Raw genomic sequence first — 20,008 nt, 5'->3', positions numbered from 1 at the left:
TTTTACACTCAAACAATCAAAGACCAAAACAAAAGCCTGAGGGCTTTTATTTTAGACATGCCTCCCTCACTAGACCCTGAGATGATGACGTTAGACTCAGACAGCGATGACAGAGCCACAGGACATGTTGTGTAGCAACCGCTCCGCTGTCTCAACAACCAAAACACTCTGGCTAATTATAACAATTAAAAATGCCAATCTGGCCTGAATCAACGTGAGATGAGAGTACTACAGTGTGGAAAGTAATTGTCCTCCAGTACTAGTCATCTCAAAGACGAGTGGCGTTCTCTCCAAGCCAGATGGGTGTACTGCAAATCAGGAGCAATGAGTTAGCCAGCTAACTTTGACAAACAACCAGAAACAGTTGATTTACTGGTTCATTAAGAAAGCTAAGCATACAGTGCATTCGGGAAAGTATTCAGACCCCTTCACTTTTTCCACATTTTGTTACGTTACAACCTTATTCTAAAATGGATTAAATCATTCCCCCCCTCGATCAAACTACACACAATACCCCGTTATCACAAAGCAAAAACAGGTTTAGATTTTTTTGCAACTGTATGAAAGTTTTTAAAGTATTCAGGCCTTTTATTCAGTACTTTGTTGAAGCAACTTTGTTGGCAGTGATTACAGCCTTGAGTCTTCTTGGTTATGACGCTACAAGCTTGGCACACATGTATTTGGGGAGTTTCTCCCATTCTTCACTGCAGATCCTCTCAAGCTCTGTCAGGTTGGAAGGGTAGAGTCGCTGCACAGCTATTTTCAGGTCTCTCCAGAGATGATCAATCGGGTTCAAGTTTGGGCTCTGGCTGGGCCACTCAAGGACATTCAGAGACTTGTCCCGAAGCCCCTCCTGCGTTGACTTGGATGTGTGCTTAGGGTCGTTGTCCTGTTGAAAGGTGAACCTTCGCTCCCAGTCTGAGGTCCTGAGCAGGTTTTCATCAATGATCTCTCTGTACTTTGCTCCGTTCATCCTTCCCTTGGTCCTGACTAGTCTCCCAGTCCCTGCCGCTGAAAAACATCCCCACAACATGATGCTGCCACCACCATGCTTCACCGTAGGGGTGGTGCCAGGTTAACTCCAGACGTGACGCTTGGCATTCAGGTCAAAGAGTTCAATCTTGGTTTCATCAGATCAGAGAATCTTATTTCTCATGGTCTGAGAGTCCTTTGCCAAGCTGGCTGTTGTGTGCATGAATGCCAGACGGAGTGGCTTCCTACCAGAAAGGCCTGATTGGTGCAGTGCTGCATAGATGGTTGACCTTCTGGAATGTTCTCCCGTCTCCACAGAGGAGCTCTGGAGCTCTGTCAGAGCGGACCATCGGGTTCTTGGTCACCTCCCTGACCAAGGCCCTTCTCCCCCGATTGCTCAATTTGGCCGGGCGGACAGCTTTAGGAAGAGTCTTGGTGATTCCAAACTTCTTCCATTTAAGCATGATGGAGGCAACTGTATTCTTGGGGAACTTCAATGCTGCAGAAATGTTTTGGTACCCTTCCGCAGATCTGTGCCTTGACAAAATCCTGTCCCGGAGCTCTACGGACAATTCCTTTGACTTCATGGCTTGGTTTTTGCTCTGACATGCACTGGCAACTGTGTGACCTTATATAGACAGGTGTGTGTCTTTCCAAATCATGTCCAATCAATTGAATTTACCACTGGTGGACTCCAATCAAGTTGTAGAAACATCTCAAGGGTGATCAATGGAAACAGGATGCACCCGAGCTCAATTTCGAGTCTCATAGCAAAGGGTCTGAATACATACGTAAATAAGGTATCTGTTTTTTTTTTTAACAAATTTGCGAAAATGTCTAAAAACCTGTTTTTGCTTCGTCATTATGAGGCATCGTGAGTAGATTGATGTGAAACATTTTTTTTTTAATCAATTTTTTAAACAAGGCTGTAACGTAATGTAATGTAGAAAAAGTCAAGGGGTCTGATTACTTTCCTAATGCACTGTAGATATCCCACTGGGCACAGACATCAGCTCAACGTCTAGTTTTGATGTACATTTGGTCGAGTTGTCAACTCACGTGAATTCAACGTGAAATAAACCAAACATTTCACCATGGATTTAGGTTAAAAGTTGGGTGAACAAAAAATACTTCATTCCCTAACGCTGATGACTTTTTTCCCTAATCCAGTTTTCCACATTGATTTAACGTCATCGCATTGATTTTTGTTGTTGAAATGACGTGGAAACAAAACTGATTCATCTAGTTTTTCCCCAGTGGGATGTATGTTTGGTTGTTGAGTCAATTAGACCAACAACAAGCTTATCTTTATAAAAACTACAAATGTTTTTTAAGAGTATTCAGGCAAGTTAGCTGCCTTGATCTTGCTTTGTAGTACACCCTTTTGGTTGTGTGACCAGGCTGGTGAGTCATGCCCAGGCTAGTGTTCGCCATCCTCAATGGTTAATCTGATACGAACACTGCCTGTCCTCAAGATTCTGCTCTGTCCCTCTTTTTGTCATTTATCTCTAACCCTCTCTCCCCGCCTGTCTCTCTTTCCCATTCCCTCCCTCTCTGCATCTCTCTGCAATACAGTATTAATCTGAACATCAGGGCTGCAGATTACACCCGGGATTACAGATTGAGAGACATCTCTTTCCATCCATCTCGCTCCATCTCTCTCACTTTCTCTCTCTCTCTCTCCACACAACATCCCATCGTTCTCTGCCCTTCTCTCACACACTCTTATCTCTCTCACTGGCACTTGATTTAACGCACCATCTCTCTCTCGCTCTCTTCCTCTCCCCACCCGCCCTTCCTAACTATCTGACTGTTTGTCTGTCACACACGCTGCGTCTCCGTATCTCTTTCCTTGGACCGACTCCTTTTGCTCCCCCGTCACTGCTGCTCCCCTTCTCTCCTTTCCACTTCGGTCTCCCTGTCTTTCAGCTTCACTGCCTTTCTCCTCTCCTCCCTCGCCCTCGCTGATGTCCTTCGGCCCCCACTCTGTCCATTTCAGTCTAATTCCAAGTCTCCAGCGTGATAATCACTGGAGCAATGTTGGCAAATCAAGAGTCATGGCTATCCACGGTGATCTAGCTCAGAGAAGAAGATTGATCCTCCTTGGAATGTCATGCTGTCAATTACACACAGAATCACATACAGCAACATCACCACATTGAGCAAAATACATACATACATACATACATACAGTGAGGGAAAAAAGTATTTGATCCCCTGCTGATTTTGTACGTTTGCCCACTGACAAAGAAATGATCAGTCTATAATTTTAATGGTAGGTTTATTTGAACAGTGAGAGACAGAATAACAACAAAAAAATCCAGAAAAACGCATGTCAAAAACGTTATAAATTGATTTGCATTTTAATGAGGGAAATAAGTATTTGACCCCCTCTCAATCAGAAAGATTTCTGGCTCCCAGGTGTCTTTCATACAGGTAACGAGCTGAGATTAGGAGCACACTCTTAAAGGGAGTGCTCCTAATCTCAGTTTCTTACCTGTATAAAAGACACCTGTCCACAGAAGCAATCAATCAATCAGATTCCAAACTCTCCACCATGGCCAAGACCAAAGAGCTCTCCAAGGATGTCAGGGACAAGATTGTAGATCTACACAAGGCTGGAATGGGCTACAAGACCATTGCCAAGCAGCTTGGTGAGAAGGTGACAACAGTTGGTGCGATTATTCGCAAATGGAAGAAACACAAAAGAACTGTCAAACTCCCTTGGCCTAGGGCTCCATGCAAGATCTCACCTCGTGGAGTTGCAATGATCATGAGAATGGTGAGGAATCAGCCCAGAACTACACAGGAGGATCTTGTCAATGATCTCAAGGCAGCTGGGACCATAGTCACCAAGAAAACAATTGGTAACACACTACGCCGTGAAGGACTGAAATCCTGCAGCGCCCGCAAGGTCCCCCTGCTCAAGAAAGCACATATACATGCCCGTCTGAAGTTTGCCAATGAACATCTGAATGATTCAGAGGACAACTGGGTGAACGTGTTGTGGTCAGATGAGACCAAAATGGAGTTCTTTGGCATCAACTCAACTTGCCGTGTTTGGAGGAGGAGGAATGCTGCCTATGACCCCAAGAAACCATCCCCACCGTCAAACATGGCGGTGGAAACATTATGCTTTGGGGGTGTTTTTCTGCTAAGGGGACAGGACAACTTCACCGCATCAAAGGGACGATGGACGGGGCCATGTACCGTCAAATCTTGGGTGAAAACCTCCTTCCCTCAGCCAGGGTATTGAAAATGGGTCGTGGATGGGTATTCCAGCATGACAATGACCCAAAACACACGGCCAAGGCAACAAAGGAGTGGCTCAAGAAAAAGCACATTAAGGTCCTGGAGTGGCCTAGCCAGTCTCCAGACCTTAATCCCATAGAAAATCTGTGGAGGGAGCTGAAGGTTCGAGTTGCCAAACGTCAGTCTCGAAACCTTAATGACTTGAAGAAGATCTGCAAAGAGGAGTGGGACAAAATCTCTCCTGAGATGTGTGCAAACCTGGTGGCCAACTACAAGAAACATCTGACCTCTGATTGCCAACAAGGGTTTTGCCACCAACTACTAAGTCATGTTTTGCAGAGGGGTCAAATACTTATTTCCCTCATTAAAATGCAAATCAATTTATACAATTTTTGACATGCGTTTTTCTGGATTTTTTTGTTGATATTCTGTCTCTCACTGTTCAAATAAACCTACCATTAAAATTACAGACTGATAATTTCTTTGTCAGTGGTCAAACGTACAAAATCAGCAGGGGATCAAATACTTTTTTCCCTCACTGTACATACATACATACATACATACATACATACAGGCTACATGCAGGACAACACTCTATAATGGTGATGTGTATGTAATCACACATTACAGACATATAATGTGATATATTATGACGTTGAGCACGGTGAGTGGATATATGATTGAATTCCCTCTAGTTTAGGGGGCAGCAACCAAAGGGCCCTGGCCATGAGCATGACTACAGATATCTGTGCTCCCATGGCAATAGAGAAAAACATCATTTCAGCGGTTCTCACAATTAACAGTCAAAAGGAAAGGAAACTGACCTTTGTTGCCACTGGCAACCGAAGTCAAGCAAAGGAGGAGGAAGGAGAGACAACTCATTCTGTCCATCTGAGGGAGGAAAGGAAAGGTAGAAGGGTAGAGGAATACAGTACATGCAGGGGCGTCAAACTCATTCCACGGAGGGCCGAGTGGGCTGGTTCTTGGTTTCTCCTTTCAATTAAGACCTATACAACCAGGTGTGGTGAGTTCCTAACTAATCAGTGACCTTAATTCATCAATGAAGTACTGGGGAGGAGACACTCGGCCTGCCGCAGAATGAGTTTGACACATTAAACCGACCAGCACTGGAAGATCGGCTGAGGTGTAGAGAACATAGACTAGACTAGACATGCCAGGACAGACAAATACACATCAGTAAAAATCCTAATACATTAAGTCTACATCCAACGGAATCTTCCGGCGCTATACTTTCACCTCATACAGAATAGGCATAATAACGCATAATAACAAAAGCCCAGTAAAAAGACAGCACATGGACCCAGGTCCTGGTAGTGAATTGGCACATTAAAATGGTACAATAAAATGGAGCATTAGACTGAATCAAAACAAACTGGCGTGCATAATAAAAAGCTGTAACGTATAGCCCAGTAGTGTCTAGTTATGCTGTTGTTCATTTTGAGATGGTAAATGATACAGTGATGTTATAGCCCATACAGGCCAATATGCTGCCTATGCACGCACCTACTCATTGCCTGTGTGGGTGTGTTTAGGCTTTAGTGTCCGTGCCAGTAGGTTGACACGGTTTCCAAAATGATTCCATGGTCTATTGAGCCGTTATTGGCATCACGATACCCACATTCTACCATTCACTGCCATGCGTAAAATCGAAGCCTATCTAGGCCTAGGCCTAAATATTAAATCAAAACTTAAACGAGACTGTGTAGAGGGGCGTACAATATATATTCTGCTCAAAATGAGTTAACACAGGTTGTTCAAGGCTACACAGAGGTGATGCAGACATGCGTTTATGCGACAATAACTAATCGATTTTATACCCCATATTGATTGATAGGTGCATCAATTGGCACCATACGCCAGCAGATCTATATTTTGGACCCTTAAAAAATATTGTCAAAGACATAGATACTGGTTACAATCAAAAACATAAGAAAGCCGCTGTCAATTTCACATTACCGTGGTGAGTGCGAGGTGTTTTGGTACCCAACGCTAACCCTCGTAGCATCCGTGCTTCTGCAGCTCAGCTATCCTCCGACGCAAAGAATCTAAAGCGCAGGTAACGGGATTTCATACACAGATCTCTTGAAGATGCTCAAATGTGTACGCCTCGGTTTGATGCAAGACAGTGATACGAACGGATAGTATCTCAATACCGATGTCCTTGTTTTCGGCAGACGTCGTATGAAGGGGGAAAAACGATGGGAATATAACGCTGACGTCCCCTCCCTCTCCGTGTTTAACCCGCCCACACTGCGTCCTCTCAGCTCCAGCTCCAATTCTAGCTCCCTGACAATTTGCACTGTTCTCTCTGTTTATTGAATCCACTATGATGATGTTGGGGCCAACGCATGATATTACTCATTTCAGCGCAACATAATATTTTTTTTTTGTCTACATGTAGTGACTGACAGCTGGGGGCACTCTTAACAGCCACTACCTTTCCCCGCCCTGACTGCAAAATGACGTCATATCACCCCTTTTGCCAGACAGCGTGTACACACACCAGTGGAGGAAAAGTACTCAATTGTCATACTTGAGTAAAAGTATTGACACCTTAATAGAAAGTGACTCAAGTCACCCAGTAAAATACTTGAATAAAAGTATTTGGTTCTAAATATACTTAAGTATCACAAGTAAATGGAATTGCTCAAATATACATGTATAAATAATTTAAAATTCCCTAATATTAAGCAAACCAGACACCACTAATTTCTTGTTTTTAAAATGTACAGATAGACAGGGATACACACTAACACATAAATCACAAACAATGCATGTGTTTAGTGAGTCAGCCAGATCAGAGGCAATAGGGATGACCATGTGTGTTCTCTTGATAAGTGTGAAAATTTGACCTTTTTCCAGTCTTAAGCACTCAACATGTAACGAGTACTTTTGGGTGCCAGGGAGTAAAAAAATACATGATTTTCTTTAGGAGTGTAATGAAGTAAAAGTTGTCAAACATATAAATAGTAAAGCAAAGTAGATACCCCCCAAAAAACAACTTAAGTACTTCACACCACTGACACACACACCTCTTTGGTTTTTAAAATCCAGCATTTTAATGAACATTACAAAAAAATGTATTTAAAATTCTTTCCCCCCCCCCCATTTCTCTTTTCCTTTGTACATTTGGTAGCAATAAGGCAAAAAAGTAGTCTCTGGAATAACAATTAATTCACATCAATTAATTATTACCACAAGTAAAAATATTATTAAAATCTGGGTTGTTGCTACAGTGAGTCACTGCTCTCCCAATGTGTCTCTGCATTGGAAAAGGATAGCGGTAGATGTAGGAACAGAGTATCTGACAGGTCAAACATTCTAGATCTGACCTTGCGTCAGTGGTTAGGGCGAAGTTGTACCAGGTCCTAAGAAAGATCGAGGAAGGTGCTAGATCTCGCTGGAGACCACTTGTGATGCTGCTGACATTGGTATGGTGATGTCACTCAATGTAAAAGTGGTGGTTTTGGTTACCTGTTGTTTTAGTTGTGAGTTTGTTTTCCAGTTTGTTCAGAGACAGCCGGAAGGGTGTGGGGGGGCAATGGAGTGAGAGGAGGATGGCAGACAGAGGAGGAAAAGGTAATGAGGAGAGGGAGATGGGGAAGAGGAGAGCATTGAAATCCCTTCACGGAATCTTATCCAAAGCTACAAAATGGTTGATCGTAAAACCCTCCTAAAATAGCTATAAAATCCAGTCTCGTCACGAAATAACGGAAACAAAATCTGAATTGAAACCAGAATAAATGTAAAAACATTAGTTGATAATACAAGGCCATTTTCGAGTCACGTGTTAGTGTGTACAGTGCTTCTTGTGAGTGAGTGTTGGCCAATGAAAACACTCCTCCCCAAAATATATAATTCCCATCAGAGCAGCAATCCTTGGTTTTTTGTTCTCTCAACAAAATTAATATCTTTACATTAAATCTGAAAGTGCCATAAACATTTCTGTTGTGCCTGAACCATAGCCATGTCTGTGCAGGCTCTATATACACGGAGTAGAGAAAACATTAGGAACACAGACTGACAAGGTGAATCAGGCGAAAGCTAAGATCCCTTATTTATGTCACTTGTTAAATTCACTTCGATCAGTGTAGATGAAGGGGAGGAGACAGGACAAAGAAGGATTTCTAAGCCATGGATTGTGTGTGTGTTTGTGTGCCAATTCAGCCGAAAGATTTAAGTGCCTTTGAACGGGGTATGGTAGTAGGTGCCAGGCGCACCGGCTTTTGTCAAGAACTGCAACGCTGCTGGGTTTTTCACGCTCAACAGTTTTCTATGTGTATCAAGAATGGTCCACCACCCAGAAGGACATCCAGTCAACTTGACATAACCGTGGGAAGCATTGGTGTCAACATGGGCCAGCATCCCTGTGGAATGCTTTCGACACCTTGTAGAGTCCATGCCCGACGAATTGAGGCCGGGGAGGGGTGCAACTCAATATTAGGATATTTTGTATACACCATGTATATGGACTCGAGGGGAGGGTTGAAACAGGAAGAGAGATCATAAAACAGAGCCACCTACGGATCCAGAGCCCGTGAGTGGCGAGTGCAATAGTCTGTGTATACAAGACTTCAGTCTCTCAAGTTTTCTAAAATCAAGATAACAATTATGATTGGCTCATAATGGTTATTTCCTGTACCTTTATCTCCCTAGTCCCCAAAAAAACGTGCGTCCTGTCCAAAACACTAAAATAAATAGAAAGAAAAATGTGTAAAATATTTTCTGATCCGCTCCTAGTTAAAAGTCACAGTTCCCTTCAGTCACATCCTGGGTGGAGATTCAGCCAGAGACCTGAGAGAAAGAAGAGCGTGATTAGTTGGTGACTTTTCCCCCATACAAAAAGTGCTTTGAGCATGTGATGGAAAAGCACTATATAAATCCAATCCATCATCATAAATATTATGCCATTATCATATATCCACAAGTAACATAAGCTACAACGACATTTCTACCTCTGTTTCTGTCTATTCATAAAGATGTTGTGAAGATCCCTCTATATGCATTAGGAGAAACTTGTAAGCCTAAATCTCAAACAAATGTGGGAAAAGTTGGCAGCATTTGTTTTGGATCGGAATCTTTCCCATTCATTTTAGATCTGCATATTTTGAATTTATACCATTTATGGAGGTATGAAAACATCTGTCAAGTCATTTTTGGGGTAAACGGTGCCTTTAAGTTTAAATCATTATCTGGAAACTACCTTTTGCCAATATGGAGACTAATGAATAATTGAAACATAGGGAATGTGTTTACAGGGTATTAAGTCTAAACTAGGACAATAATCGTATAACCGCCAATTATGAATAATAATTGTTTTAATACATTGCTTTTAGGACTTTCGACTTCATTTTCAAGTAGATATAGTTTACCCAATAGCATTTTTTCATTTTTACATGAAGAGGGTAAAGTTGGTAATGTCTCAACGAGGGCAGCAATCATTTTACGGGCAGTACAGCACTGTTGGGAGGGGAAGCTTCATTTCCTAAAGTTCCAAGTGGTCAAAAATCATACATTTCTGAGACGTAGGTGCCACCAAAGCTGTGTTGTATACATTAGGTATGTCCTAGATCATTTTCAGACGCATTATGATACATTACAAGCTCGGTTTTTGTCTCTCAGCAAAACTGAGATTTTTTTTTTTTTACGGCTAGTTCACCCAAATTACAAAATGGCATATTGGTTTCCTTATCCTGTAAGCAGTCTATGGACAAGTTTTGTTTACCTAGCCACTGTTTCAAATGCTTTTCATCTATAAGTAACTTACAGTTTTTGATACGTTGATTTGGACATTTAGTGCAAAAAAATGCTAATACAGCTACCGTTGACTTGCATTTGTGCTACAAATGCTAAAACGTTAGCATTTGAAACAGCGGCCAGGTAAACAAAACCAAAGCATGGATTTCTGTCATACCCTGTAAGCTGTCTATGGACAAGGTAAGGAAGACAATATACAATTTTGTAAGATGGGTGAACTATCCCTTTAAATCATTATCCAAAAGTCAATAAATCGCCACAGCCTTACTGTAAACACAGAAAAGTCTGGGAAAACTATACAGAAGCTTGCATTTACCCAACGTAGTTCCTAGTTCTCCTTTTTCTCGCTCCATTCTTTTCTAGGTACCAGCACCTTGCGGAGATACGGGATGCCTAGATACAACGTGAAGAAGAATATGTGGCCGCAGAAATAAATGGACGAATACACCTGCAAAACAGAAAGATGACAAACCGAACACATTAAAATCCTCATCCAGACAGCCGTTTCCCCAACCCAAGTCAAAAGCTTAAACATATGCCAGGCAACTGCACTCACACAATCTATGATCTCAGTTCTAACATGTTTGTGGTATTACAAACTGCCAGCTACCTTTAGCCACTTCAAGTAAATAAAATAAAAATGTGTTGCAATATGCTTATGACAACATTCCGTAGGCTTATTACGCGTTCTAAGCTGCTTATTACCCTGAGCCACTTGTCGTAGGTGAAGAGGCAGAAGGGAACCAGAGGATAGCCCATGAAGAGCCAGTGGATGAACTGCTGGACCAGGTAGATGAGGGGGTAGAGGGAACTGTTGGCCAGGCGGGTCAGCAGGGGACTGTCCCTCACCAGCGCTTGGGCCTGAGACAAACAGGGATAGGCATACAGTATAAAAGGTATAGTTATGGACACGGACACAGTAATGCAGCAAGGCAGAGAGTTTAAGAATCCTCCAATAGCTTAAATGGAGATCTTGAACCCTTAGTTGTTGACCCGCTTGAGGATAGATTAGCACGGACAGGTTGTCTCCTCTTGACGAGGTTTAAAATGCACAGATCCAGAGTATGGAAAACATCACAAAGAGAAAGGTGAAAAGCCATGCACACTGTTTATATGCTCCCAATGTTTGACGCGACTATGTTTTGACTACTGAGGGTCAGGTCGCCCTCGCAAAATAGGTTTCTTAACCTTAAATAAAAAAAGGTTAAATTTAAAAAAAATACATACGGTACATTCCCACCGTGGTCAAGACATTGCCGTGTACAACTTTGAAAACATTTTCCTGTCTCCTCAGGATTCTCTCTGGTGCTTGTTTCCATATAAATATAATTACTAGAACAGCCATTCCCAATCAAGCCACTGTGCTGTGATAGGTGGACAAGCAGCCATAGGAGTAAAGCAGGAAGTAAAAGCAGGAAGTTCAGTATTCAAGTAGTGCTTTATTAAAATTCTATTAAATTCCATTATTTACTCGTACCTGTCTCTCCACATTTACGATGATAAACTCCATGGAGAAGCAGAGGAGGTATCCAGAGTGTGTGCCATGCCAGATGGCCAGGAACGCAAGTGCGGTCACCTGAGAGAGGAGCTTATTGCCCAGGAACTTCAACCGCTTAAACACGTGCCTGGAGGAGTGTTACAAACCACCAAATACTGTTAGATATACCAGTATATATGTTTTCAATTAAACCTGTATTTATACAGCTTAAATCTATTTCGAAAGAGACCTTTACCACTTTGACAGATACTAACCTAGCCATACATTGTTTTAAAAATCAGGCACTATCCAAGATCCCTGGGACGTCCTTACCCAATTAAGGTGGAATTTTAAATGGTTAAGGTAAGGGTAGGGATGCCCCAAGGATCCCAGAAAGCACTAACCTGGCCATAAATAGTTAAGAGTTTTAGTCAGGCACTAACCTGGCCACCCAGGCGTTGGTGTTTATGTTGAAGGAGGCGATGGTGCCTGTGAAAAGGGGTGTGGTCTCAAACGACCACACCTTCATATTTGCACAGGCGTCCCATTGGTACTCGCCATTCTGACCCAGCCCATTATAGCCGAGCCCAGAGAGTATACAAACGCCCTCCTGAGTCACAAAACACAGACATTCATTCCTTTTACACACACTTGAATAACTTCCTCCTGAAAAACCTAAATATAGGGCCCCGCTGATATACTGGGCTCCCAGACCAGTTTCTTCTCACCTGATCTGACGTAGGTGTGCCCCAGTGGAACTAATCTGTGTGTGATTGACAGGTATGTGGAGACAGGCGTGTCTGTTGTTATTTTGAAGTGGGTGCTGCCTGGAAATGAGACATTTTTGCATACCAAGTGCTGCTACATCGTGCTACTACTCACCGCTATGACCCAGCAGCTGACGTATTTGTACAGGATGACTTTGGCCCAAAGGAGGATGAAGACACAGCGGTACCAGAACGGCTGGGCCTGAAGAGACACGTTCGCATTTGATTTTGGACGGTTACATTTGTCAAACAGAACAACGTATGGAAATGTGGCTTTGGCTTCAAATCTGATGTTAAGCGTCAGGAATGCTGGTGCAAAAGCAAGGCTTTCTTACGTCGTACTCGTCTGTTAGGTAATAGCTATCTGGGTAGTGGGGACTGAATATTGCGTAGATCACCAGGCAGAGGAGGCCAAGGGAGAACCGCTTCATAGCAGGTATAACACTGAAAGAAAAAGATTAAGTAAACCCATGTATCCATCCCCTTCCTCTCACCACCCCCCCCCCCCCCCCCCCCCCCCCACCACCACCTCCCTGTCCGCCCTCCCTCCATCCATTCCAGCCTCCCCTCCTCTACCTGTTAGGTGGCTGTCCGGGGCAGTCGGTGAGCTCCCCTTTGACGAGCCTCTGGTAGCTGCGCAGTGTGAACTGGGGCCCCACCAGAAAGCCTCCGTAGAAGTAGGAGAAGCCAATAACCTCCAGCAGAGAGGGAACTTTGGCCAGGGCTGACCTCTTCTGCTCCTCATTCAACTTGGACTGGTAGGGGGGAGAGAGGGAGGAGAGGGAGGATAGGGAGGTGGAGAATAGCAGTTGGAGCCAGTGAGAGGGAGAAAGAAGGGTGAGTGTTTGGAGGATTTAGAGTAAAAGGGGAAAGGTTGTGTAAAAGAGAAAAGGGTAGCAGGAAAGTGAAAGGGGGAAAGAAAAAGACAGGAAATAGAGACATTTTTAACAGCGCACAGTCACTGGCTGAGCTCGCTGCATATCCAGTTACACAGGGTTCTTGTTGAAAGCGGCCCACGGTTTGACCGCAAACTCAATTTAACAAAATATGACTAAACAGGCATTTAACTAGGGGGCATAAAACTGCTGCTTTTCCAAGTGCAAACCCGTGAGCACAGTAGCCAGATTACGGGTGTGTCCCAAATCACACCCTATTCCCTACATGGCGCTCTACTTTCGTCCAGAGCCCTATAGGCCCCCCTACATACAGAAAAGGTGAGCAGCAACTGTACAGAGTAACATCGTAATGAATGATGACCACTAGACACTTGCCTGTTTGTAAATGGATAACTTCCTCAATGCAAACACACGCTACCTCAACTCATCTCTGACTGGTGTGTGGACAAAGTCTCTCGCTCAAACATCCAAACTGTCTCGCACACACACACACACGAGGAGGACTTGGAAGAGGTTGAAGCACAAACAGACAAGTACACTGATAGAGCAAAATAACAAATAGAACAGAGATAAAAAAAAAAAATCCACACAGAATTGACCAATAATCAAAACGGCAATAGAGAGATCAATCAACTCACTGGTTCCTGGCCACCGTCATAGTAATCAAATGACAAACCTGAAATCAAAGAGAACGCAAATTGGCATCAGTCACTATGTTATGAAAGCTCCTAGGATTGCCATGATCATTGGAATGAATACTTTGACTGTAGATGTTCGTCAGCTGCACCCATGTAAACCATGATGGATTTTAGTAGGATTTTTAGTATACTGTACTACGTAAAATAGGATCCATGTTATCTCCGAGGCTAATGAACAACTACTACAACAAGTCGTCACTAAGAAAATAAAAAGAAATAGGACAAATAATCGCTCAGCAACGGGTGTTACACAAAATAAGTGGGAAACAAAGAGGGGGGGGGAGTACAGAGCAGCGGAGGGAGGGTGTTAGTGATGAGGTGAACATACCGATAAGTTTGAGTGCAAGGACACATTGGGGCATGGTCCACTTGATATCGTATTCTTCTGTAGCTGTGTAGTAGTAGCCTGACAGCAGGTATGTCTACAGAGAGAGAAGGGGATAAAGAAAGAAGACAGGCTTGATCAAAACAAAACACACAAAACAATGATTACAATCGCACTTAAAAAGGAGGGAGAGCATTACGTCATACAGTGGCAGTGTTCTACGGCGCTTCAGTACTCCAGTGAAACAGAAAAAAGTGACAGAGGAAGAGGATATCCTAACATGAACAGCAGAAATTACACACACACTGACAGTGCAGCTCTTCAACCACCGTAGCAAGGGAGCGGCAACGAGCGAGAGAAGCTTCCTCTATCACCTGACCCCCCGCATCACAACAGAACACAGGAAGAGACAGAGATAAGGAGAAAAATAAAAAAGGAGCGAGAAAGATTGAGGGAGAAATCTCACCATTTGAAACATAAAGCTGGCCAGGACCGTTGTTATCGTCCTTCCCATAAGCCTCATCATCAGGAACTGGACAAGGACGCATAATGCAGAGTGATAGAGCTGGGTGCCTGAAAGAGACAGAAAGATGGAATGATAGAGGGACAGAGGGAGGAAGGGAAAGGGGCAGATGGATAGATATTAGCGCAGAAAGATAGAAACAGAGGAAGAAAGAGTGTATTCTTGCAAATTGAAGATGAGCAAGTCAACACAGGTTATCAAGTGAGGATTAAAAAAAACTGATTCCACAAAGACAGAAAAAGTGCAACAGACCTGCTGTAAAATCCAAGTGGAGCAGAGAACAAGGGGAAAAAATGGTTGCGTTATTAATCCCGTACTATCATGTAAACCTCAAACCATCCATCCCTCTCTAGACTCCCCCCCTCAGTCTGTCAAACTCGCTTTACTTCTTCACAGTTACTCATGACTTGGTGGTTACTGCTTAGGCTAGCTATAGCGTACAAATTGAATGATAGACCTCGAGCTAGTCCAGGAGCGTCAAACATACACCCGTGGGTGTTTTGAGCAAAATACTTTTATGAGCTCAACCAAATCGAAACTGGGTAGAAATTATAAAGGACCTAGGTTTATAGTCTCTTCACTTTGTCCAGCTTTCTATCAATCAGTGAAACGAAAGCTAGAAAGTCAGGGAGCATCGAAAAATCCAAAAACGATGGATAGAGGACTGTATTTTGGTAATTTTGACAGTGAGGAAACATAACCAATTTTGTGTGCAGCCCACCAGACCTCGGTGAAAACTGAATCAGGCCCACGGGTCGAAACGAGTTTGACATCCTTTGACATCCTGTTCTAGGCCCTGTTCCCTTGCAGCGTTAAACACTAGGGGGTTTTCTATGTACGGCACAGAAGCAATAATCAAAACGGCAAACATCAAAATATTTCATTTGAAACAAAGAGGGCATTTCTGGATTTCTGGAAAACCAGGGAATTTATTGAAAGTTTCCAGAATTTTGCAACCCGACTCCCACCGCACCAAAGTAATGGCGAGGCAAACACGGCTTTCATAAATGAGCCACTTTACCCAAACACTTTCAATCTCCTCCACTATCCACCCACCCCCTCCCTCCCGAGTTAACAGGTCCCCATCCCAACTCTGCAACAGTTCCCCTGACAACATCACCACCATAATGAAATCATTTCCCATTCTCCCCTACCCCCACCACTCATTCCCCAGCCACTTGTTTTCTACAGGGTCAACAACCCACCTGCTCTCTCACCTCTTCTTCACCTGAAGTTGAGATGTTCCAAAATTGTTATAAGCCATTGATGACTATTTATTTAATATAGCACTGCTCAAAAATAGGCTCCTGGTCATAGCAAACTTCTCAATCCTTTTAACGTATTACAAATGTATCGGCATGAGCTGAAATACCTACCAAGTTCCTCCTTAATTTCCTCTCTCCCTCCCCCACACCACTTCCCCACCTCCTTTCTCTCTGCCTCCCTCCTTCTCTATTTGCCTCTCTCTGCCTCCCTCCGTCCCCTCCCGTCTCACCAAAGTTGAAAGCCGCCAGAGACAGTCCGGAGATGGCGTGGTATAGGTGAATGACAGTGGGTGGCTGGTGGAAGAAGAAGTGGCGGTACAGCAGGGCACAGGGGTACCCTGAAGGAACGACAGAAAGGAGGAGACCGTTAACATGTGAAATCAACACGAGTGAATCATTCTAGAAAAGAGCCCTTAGTGATGACAGCAAAATGAAGAACTTGTAGTTCAGTGCTGCAACCTCAAGATAAAAAAACAGAGACGTTCATCAGTGCACACCCAGGGATGCAATTGGTCTGGGGCTCGCCGGGGCTGAGGTTCTGTACCTTAGGCAAAAATCATACCACCTACAACAAGATCTAATGAAAATCAAATCAGAAAAATGGTTTTGTACCCCGTGTCTCCCGCCCAATGTAGTCAACGCATACGAGACTCTCTGTGCACCCACTTTTCTGACTGCTCGCACAGCCTGCGCAACTACTATAAAATTGTTGCCCATACCCCCAAAAAATGTGGAACATGTAAAAAAAATACTTCTGCCGTGACGCACTTTGAAGACGCTGCAGTCCACATGTACTTTTCCTCAGCCAACAACATGAGCAGCCTAACACCAGAAAACCCCCATAGTAGAATAGTTTACCTTTTCAATTGGCTTCTCACATTCTACGTGAGAAAATTATATTTATCTCGAGACACTTTCAAATTGTATGTACCACAGAGAGAGAAAAAAACATGGCTGGGCGTACGCATACAATGCACCGTCACAACCACACATTTGAAAGGGGTTAATGGCCACTGCTAAAAAAAAAAGAAGGAAAAAAAAAGAGGGTCCCAGCTTTCCATTACTACTGTATTTATTATTTCTCAACTCCTACACATTTGTTAACTGTAAAATTTTCTGTAAAAGTGGAGTGGGCAGAATGGTTTAGGTGTGTTTAGCGCTCGCTGTTCACAAGAGGAGATAAGGGCATAGAGGAGATAAGGGCCAAATGTAACATGGGTCAGGTGTAACAGGTAGGCCTACACTTAAATAAATATCCTGTTACTTTTACGGTAACTTACTGGCAGCCAGTTACTGTCAATTCTAAATAAACTGGTTTAACAATACTTTGCTGTAAAGTTTACTGTAATACCACTAAACAAAAGTTATTTGGAATTTACAGTAACATAGTGTACAGTGTATACATTGTATTTTTGGGACATTCAAGTCATCAATATGATGCTAACTAGCAACAAGATCATGTTTAGAGTTTGCGATGTAGCTAATTCTTAACCCAATGGGGTAAATGTAGATGGGCAATCCCATTCTTCAGCCCATTTATTAGCCACCATGCTGCATCAGTTGGGCTACAGCCAGGTGATAGCCTAACGCTTTTAGCTAAATAGCGCACCTGCCAGATCATGATACTATGGACCAATATGTTTGGGCTGGAGGGGCAAATTATATTTTAGATTGTGTCAGCATAATTTTATTCCATTTATATGGTAGTGGAATGTCCTTATAAAAAAAGTCACCAGAACTGACCTTCTCAGTCATTCTACAAATATGTTAAAAGGTCCCACTGTCACCTTTGCCACCACTGCTAAAAAAAAGAAAAGAAAAAAAGTTTCTGGAAACACTGACCAATCGTTGATGTTTTCGTTTCCTGGACACTTCAAATTAAGTGAGAGATTCAGCTCAAAATGTTTATGCCTAAAGCAGAGTAACTTTTCATGTTTAAATATGAAAAGTCACACCACTGGAATGTCATTTTCTGAGCATTACACAGAAATCCCATGCTATTTGGTTGTGAAGAAATTGGGTTAACAGCTGCCAATGACAGCAGTTTATTAATTAAGAGCCTGTAGTTTTGTTGTCATGTGTGCTTTTGGTGCATATAGTTTAGGTTAGTACATTACAGAACCCCCCCAATTTAACCACTCTGCACACACCCCCACTCACAGTTTACTGGTGTGTGTGTGTAACTGACAAGGGTAGACATGGGCACCATAATTAAAAGTAATCACATTTAATTGTACTTCCAAAAAGTATAGAGGTGGGGAGGACTTGCACTCTGATACGTCAATGTTTCACAATGATGACTGTTAAAGGCAGTATTGTAGTTTATATAAATTCTAAACATTTACAAGATTGTCAACATGGGCCAAAGGTAAGATATCTACAATTATAGGCTACAGCAAGAATAAATCATATCAGGATAGCAGAAGCTGAAAAGCAACGGCAATTGAAATAAGACAATGAACGTAACTGGTGTACTGTACTATTTGTTAGTCAATCCCAGCATATGTGACTTCAGAAGAAAAACATGTTCATGTGTCAGAGCAAAGTTCAGAGATGACAAGACACCCAGCTAACGTGAACGTTACCTGGGATAAACCGACCATGTAAAGTAAACCCGTCCGTACTATGTCACAACCGCTTGTAGTAACATCGTCTGCTATAATCGCTAGTTCGCTAAAACATGAAATAATGTTTTTCTGACAGTCAGCAGAGAAGAATGTGTTCTGCGAAGTCTTGTGCCCGCTCAACCTTGCAGTCCGTCTGTCATGTCAGCTTGTCAAAAACAAGGCTAGCTAAGTGCATTTAGCTACTGTCATATTTCGGCTTGCCAGCGGGTCTACTCGCTAGCTAGCCAACGTTAGTCTGGCTAGTCACTGCAGCTGAGCAAGATACATCATTAACGTTACCTGGTTTAGCGGAGTGTGTGTGTGTGTAGTTATACTGTTTTAAAGGTGTAACTCAATATTACATTGACACGTGGTTATGTCAGAGCGTATACTGAAAGCTGTCAGAGATGACTAAATTGAACTCACCGACTAAAACGGACAGAATCAGTCGAACCGCAGGTTCTGGGGAACCTAAAGATTCCGACAATTTCTCCATCAAGGGAGCCGCCATCTTTCGTGTGGGCGGAAGTGGCTCTGGTGATTCCGTAGATGTGTACCTTTGTGAGCGTTCCACTCTCTCCTTTATCTGCCCTTGTCGATTCAGTGCTCCCCACCCCTTTCCCCTCCTCTTTCTTTAATGTTCATTCTTCCCCTTTGTCACCACATCGACCTTCAATCTCTTTTGCCCCCAAATTTCGCAACATCTGTTCAATCTACTGCAACCTCTCTCATTCAAGTAAAATAATATGCAGCCTACTGCTGTTGTGATATAGTGCATTTTGATCTTAAATTGTTAAGAAAATCATCAAAAACTGTTGTGGGCAAAAATACATTAGGTTGTATCGACACACCATCAATACAGTAGAAAATCTTTGCCTCCATCCACTGCCTAAAATCATATTGCATTCTGTTGTCAGTGCTGCTCCAACAGTGGTGTAAAATCCCCCCCGTGTGGCCTGAGTGAGGAATTACATGTTTGCCGAGGCAAGTGCATGCACCACCAGTATCGTGTTCCCCCAACACTTACATTCATAGATGTTGCAATGTATGGTACTGACAGTGCATGACATGAGGTCAACGACATGACAGTTTTAACTTGATTTTGAAGCTGTACATTGAGGAATTTATAAGTGCTATTCTTCAAGAATTAGTGGGCATTATAATTATAGATTAACACCACAGTTGTGTCAGAAGTAGGTGTGTCAGAAGTAGGATAGGGATGACCTGTAACGGCCATCGAAAGCACGGTCGGGCGTGCTTGGGCCCTGACAGATGGCGAAGCACAAGGACTTGCTTCCCGTTCAGTTGAAGTACGTAACAAACCTGACCTTTCTAAAAAACGATTACCGCTCCCCAAACCGTAACCTTTGGAAACCTGTTCGTGCCTCAAAACCTCGCTCTGCCCCTAGAAAGACTACAATATTATTATTTTAATGATCAGAAATGGCT

The 20,008-nt window shown here is 43.0% G+C and overlaps 2 protein-coding genes across 4 annotated transcripts in view; both read right to left on the bottom strand.

Annotated features, from left to right (window-relative positions):
- LOC139564122 (calsyntenin-3-like) overlaps positions 1–6,538 on the bottom strand; it is a 37,383-nt gene extending 30,845 nt beyond the window's left edge. The window contains exons 1-2 of one of the 2 annotated variants that reach the window (XM_071383332.1): positions 6,202–6,538; positions 5,049–5,115 (exon numbers count right to left, since the gene is read on the bottom strand). In XM_071383332.1, the coding sequence (XP_071239433.1) occupies positions 5,049–5,115 (67 nt within the window). In that variant the 5' untranslated portion in view covers positions 6,202–6,538. The remainder of the gene's footprint in view (positions 1–5,048; positions 5,116–6,201) is intronic. The other variant, XM_071383333.1, reaches the window with a different exon arrangement.
- Positions 6,539–7,280: 742 nt separating this feature from the next.
- Positions 7,281–19,142, bottom strand: LOC139564121 (lysophospholipid acyltransferase 5-like). 2 transcript variants are annotated; one of them, XM_071383330.1, is made up of 13 exons: positions 18,986–19,142; positions 16,184–16,291; positions 14,632–14,741; positions 14,169–14,262; positions 13,781–13,818; positions 12,823–13,001; positions 12,582–12,690; positions 12,362–12,448; positions 11,923–12,089; positions 11,480–11,627; positions 10,708–10,863; positions 10,319–10,450; positions 7,281–9,039 (listed from the first exon to the last, which is right to left on the bottom strand). In XM_071383330.1, exons 1-12 carry the CDS (start codon positions 19,068–19,070, stop codon positions 10,331–10,333), a joined length of 1,401 nt encoding a protein of 466 aa, XP_071239431.1. In that variant the 5' UTR covers positions 19,071–19,142; the 3' UTR covers positions 7,281–9,039; positions 10,319–10,330. The 2 variants fall into 2 exon arrangements, with proteins under 2 accessions (XP_071239431.1, XP_071239432.1); XM_071383331.1 differs by having other exon boundaries at positions 14,632–14,738.
- Between the last annotated feature and the right edge of the window lie 866 nt (positions 19,143–20,008).

Source organism: Salvelinus alpinus, chromosome 35, assembly GCF_045679555.1.
Source record: "Salvelinus alpinus chromosome 35, SLU_Salpinus.1, whole genome shotgun sequence".
Taxonomy (NCBI): domain Eukaryota; kingdom Metazoa; phylum Chordata; class Actinopteri; order Salmoniformes; family Salmonidae; genus Salvelinus; species Salvelinus alpinus.
Note: the sequence above shows the minus strand (reverse complement) of the source record. Positions and strands in the feature narration are given on the sequence as shown.

Coding starts and splice junctions, on each gene's coding strand:
- LOC139564121 (XM_071383330.1), bottom strand. CDS start 19,070: ATGGCGGCTCCCTTGATGGAGAAATTGTCGGAATCTTTAGGTTCCCCA. Junction 16,292..18,985: donor GATTCTGTCCGTTTTAGTCG/GTGAGTTCAATT, acceptor TCGTTCCTTCAG/GGTACCCCTGTGCCCTGCTG. Junction 13,002..13,780: donor ATGACGGTGGCCAGGAACCA/GTGAGTTGATTG, acceptor CCCCCCTACCAG/TCCAAGTTGAATGAGGAGCA.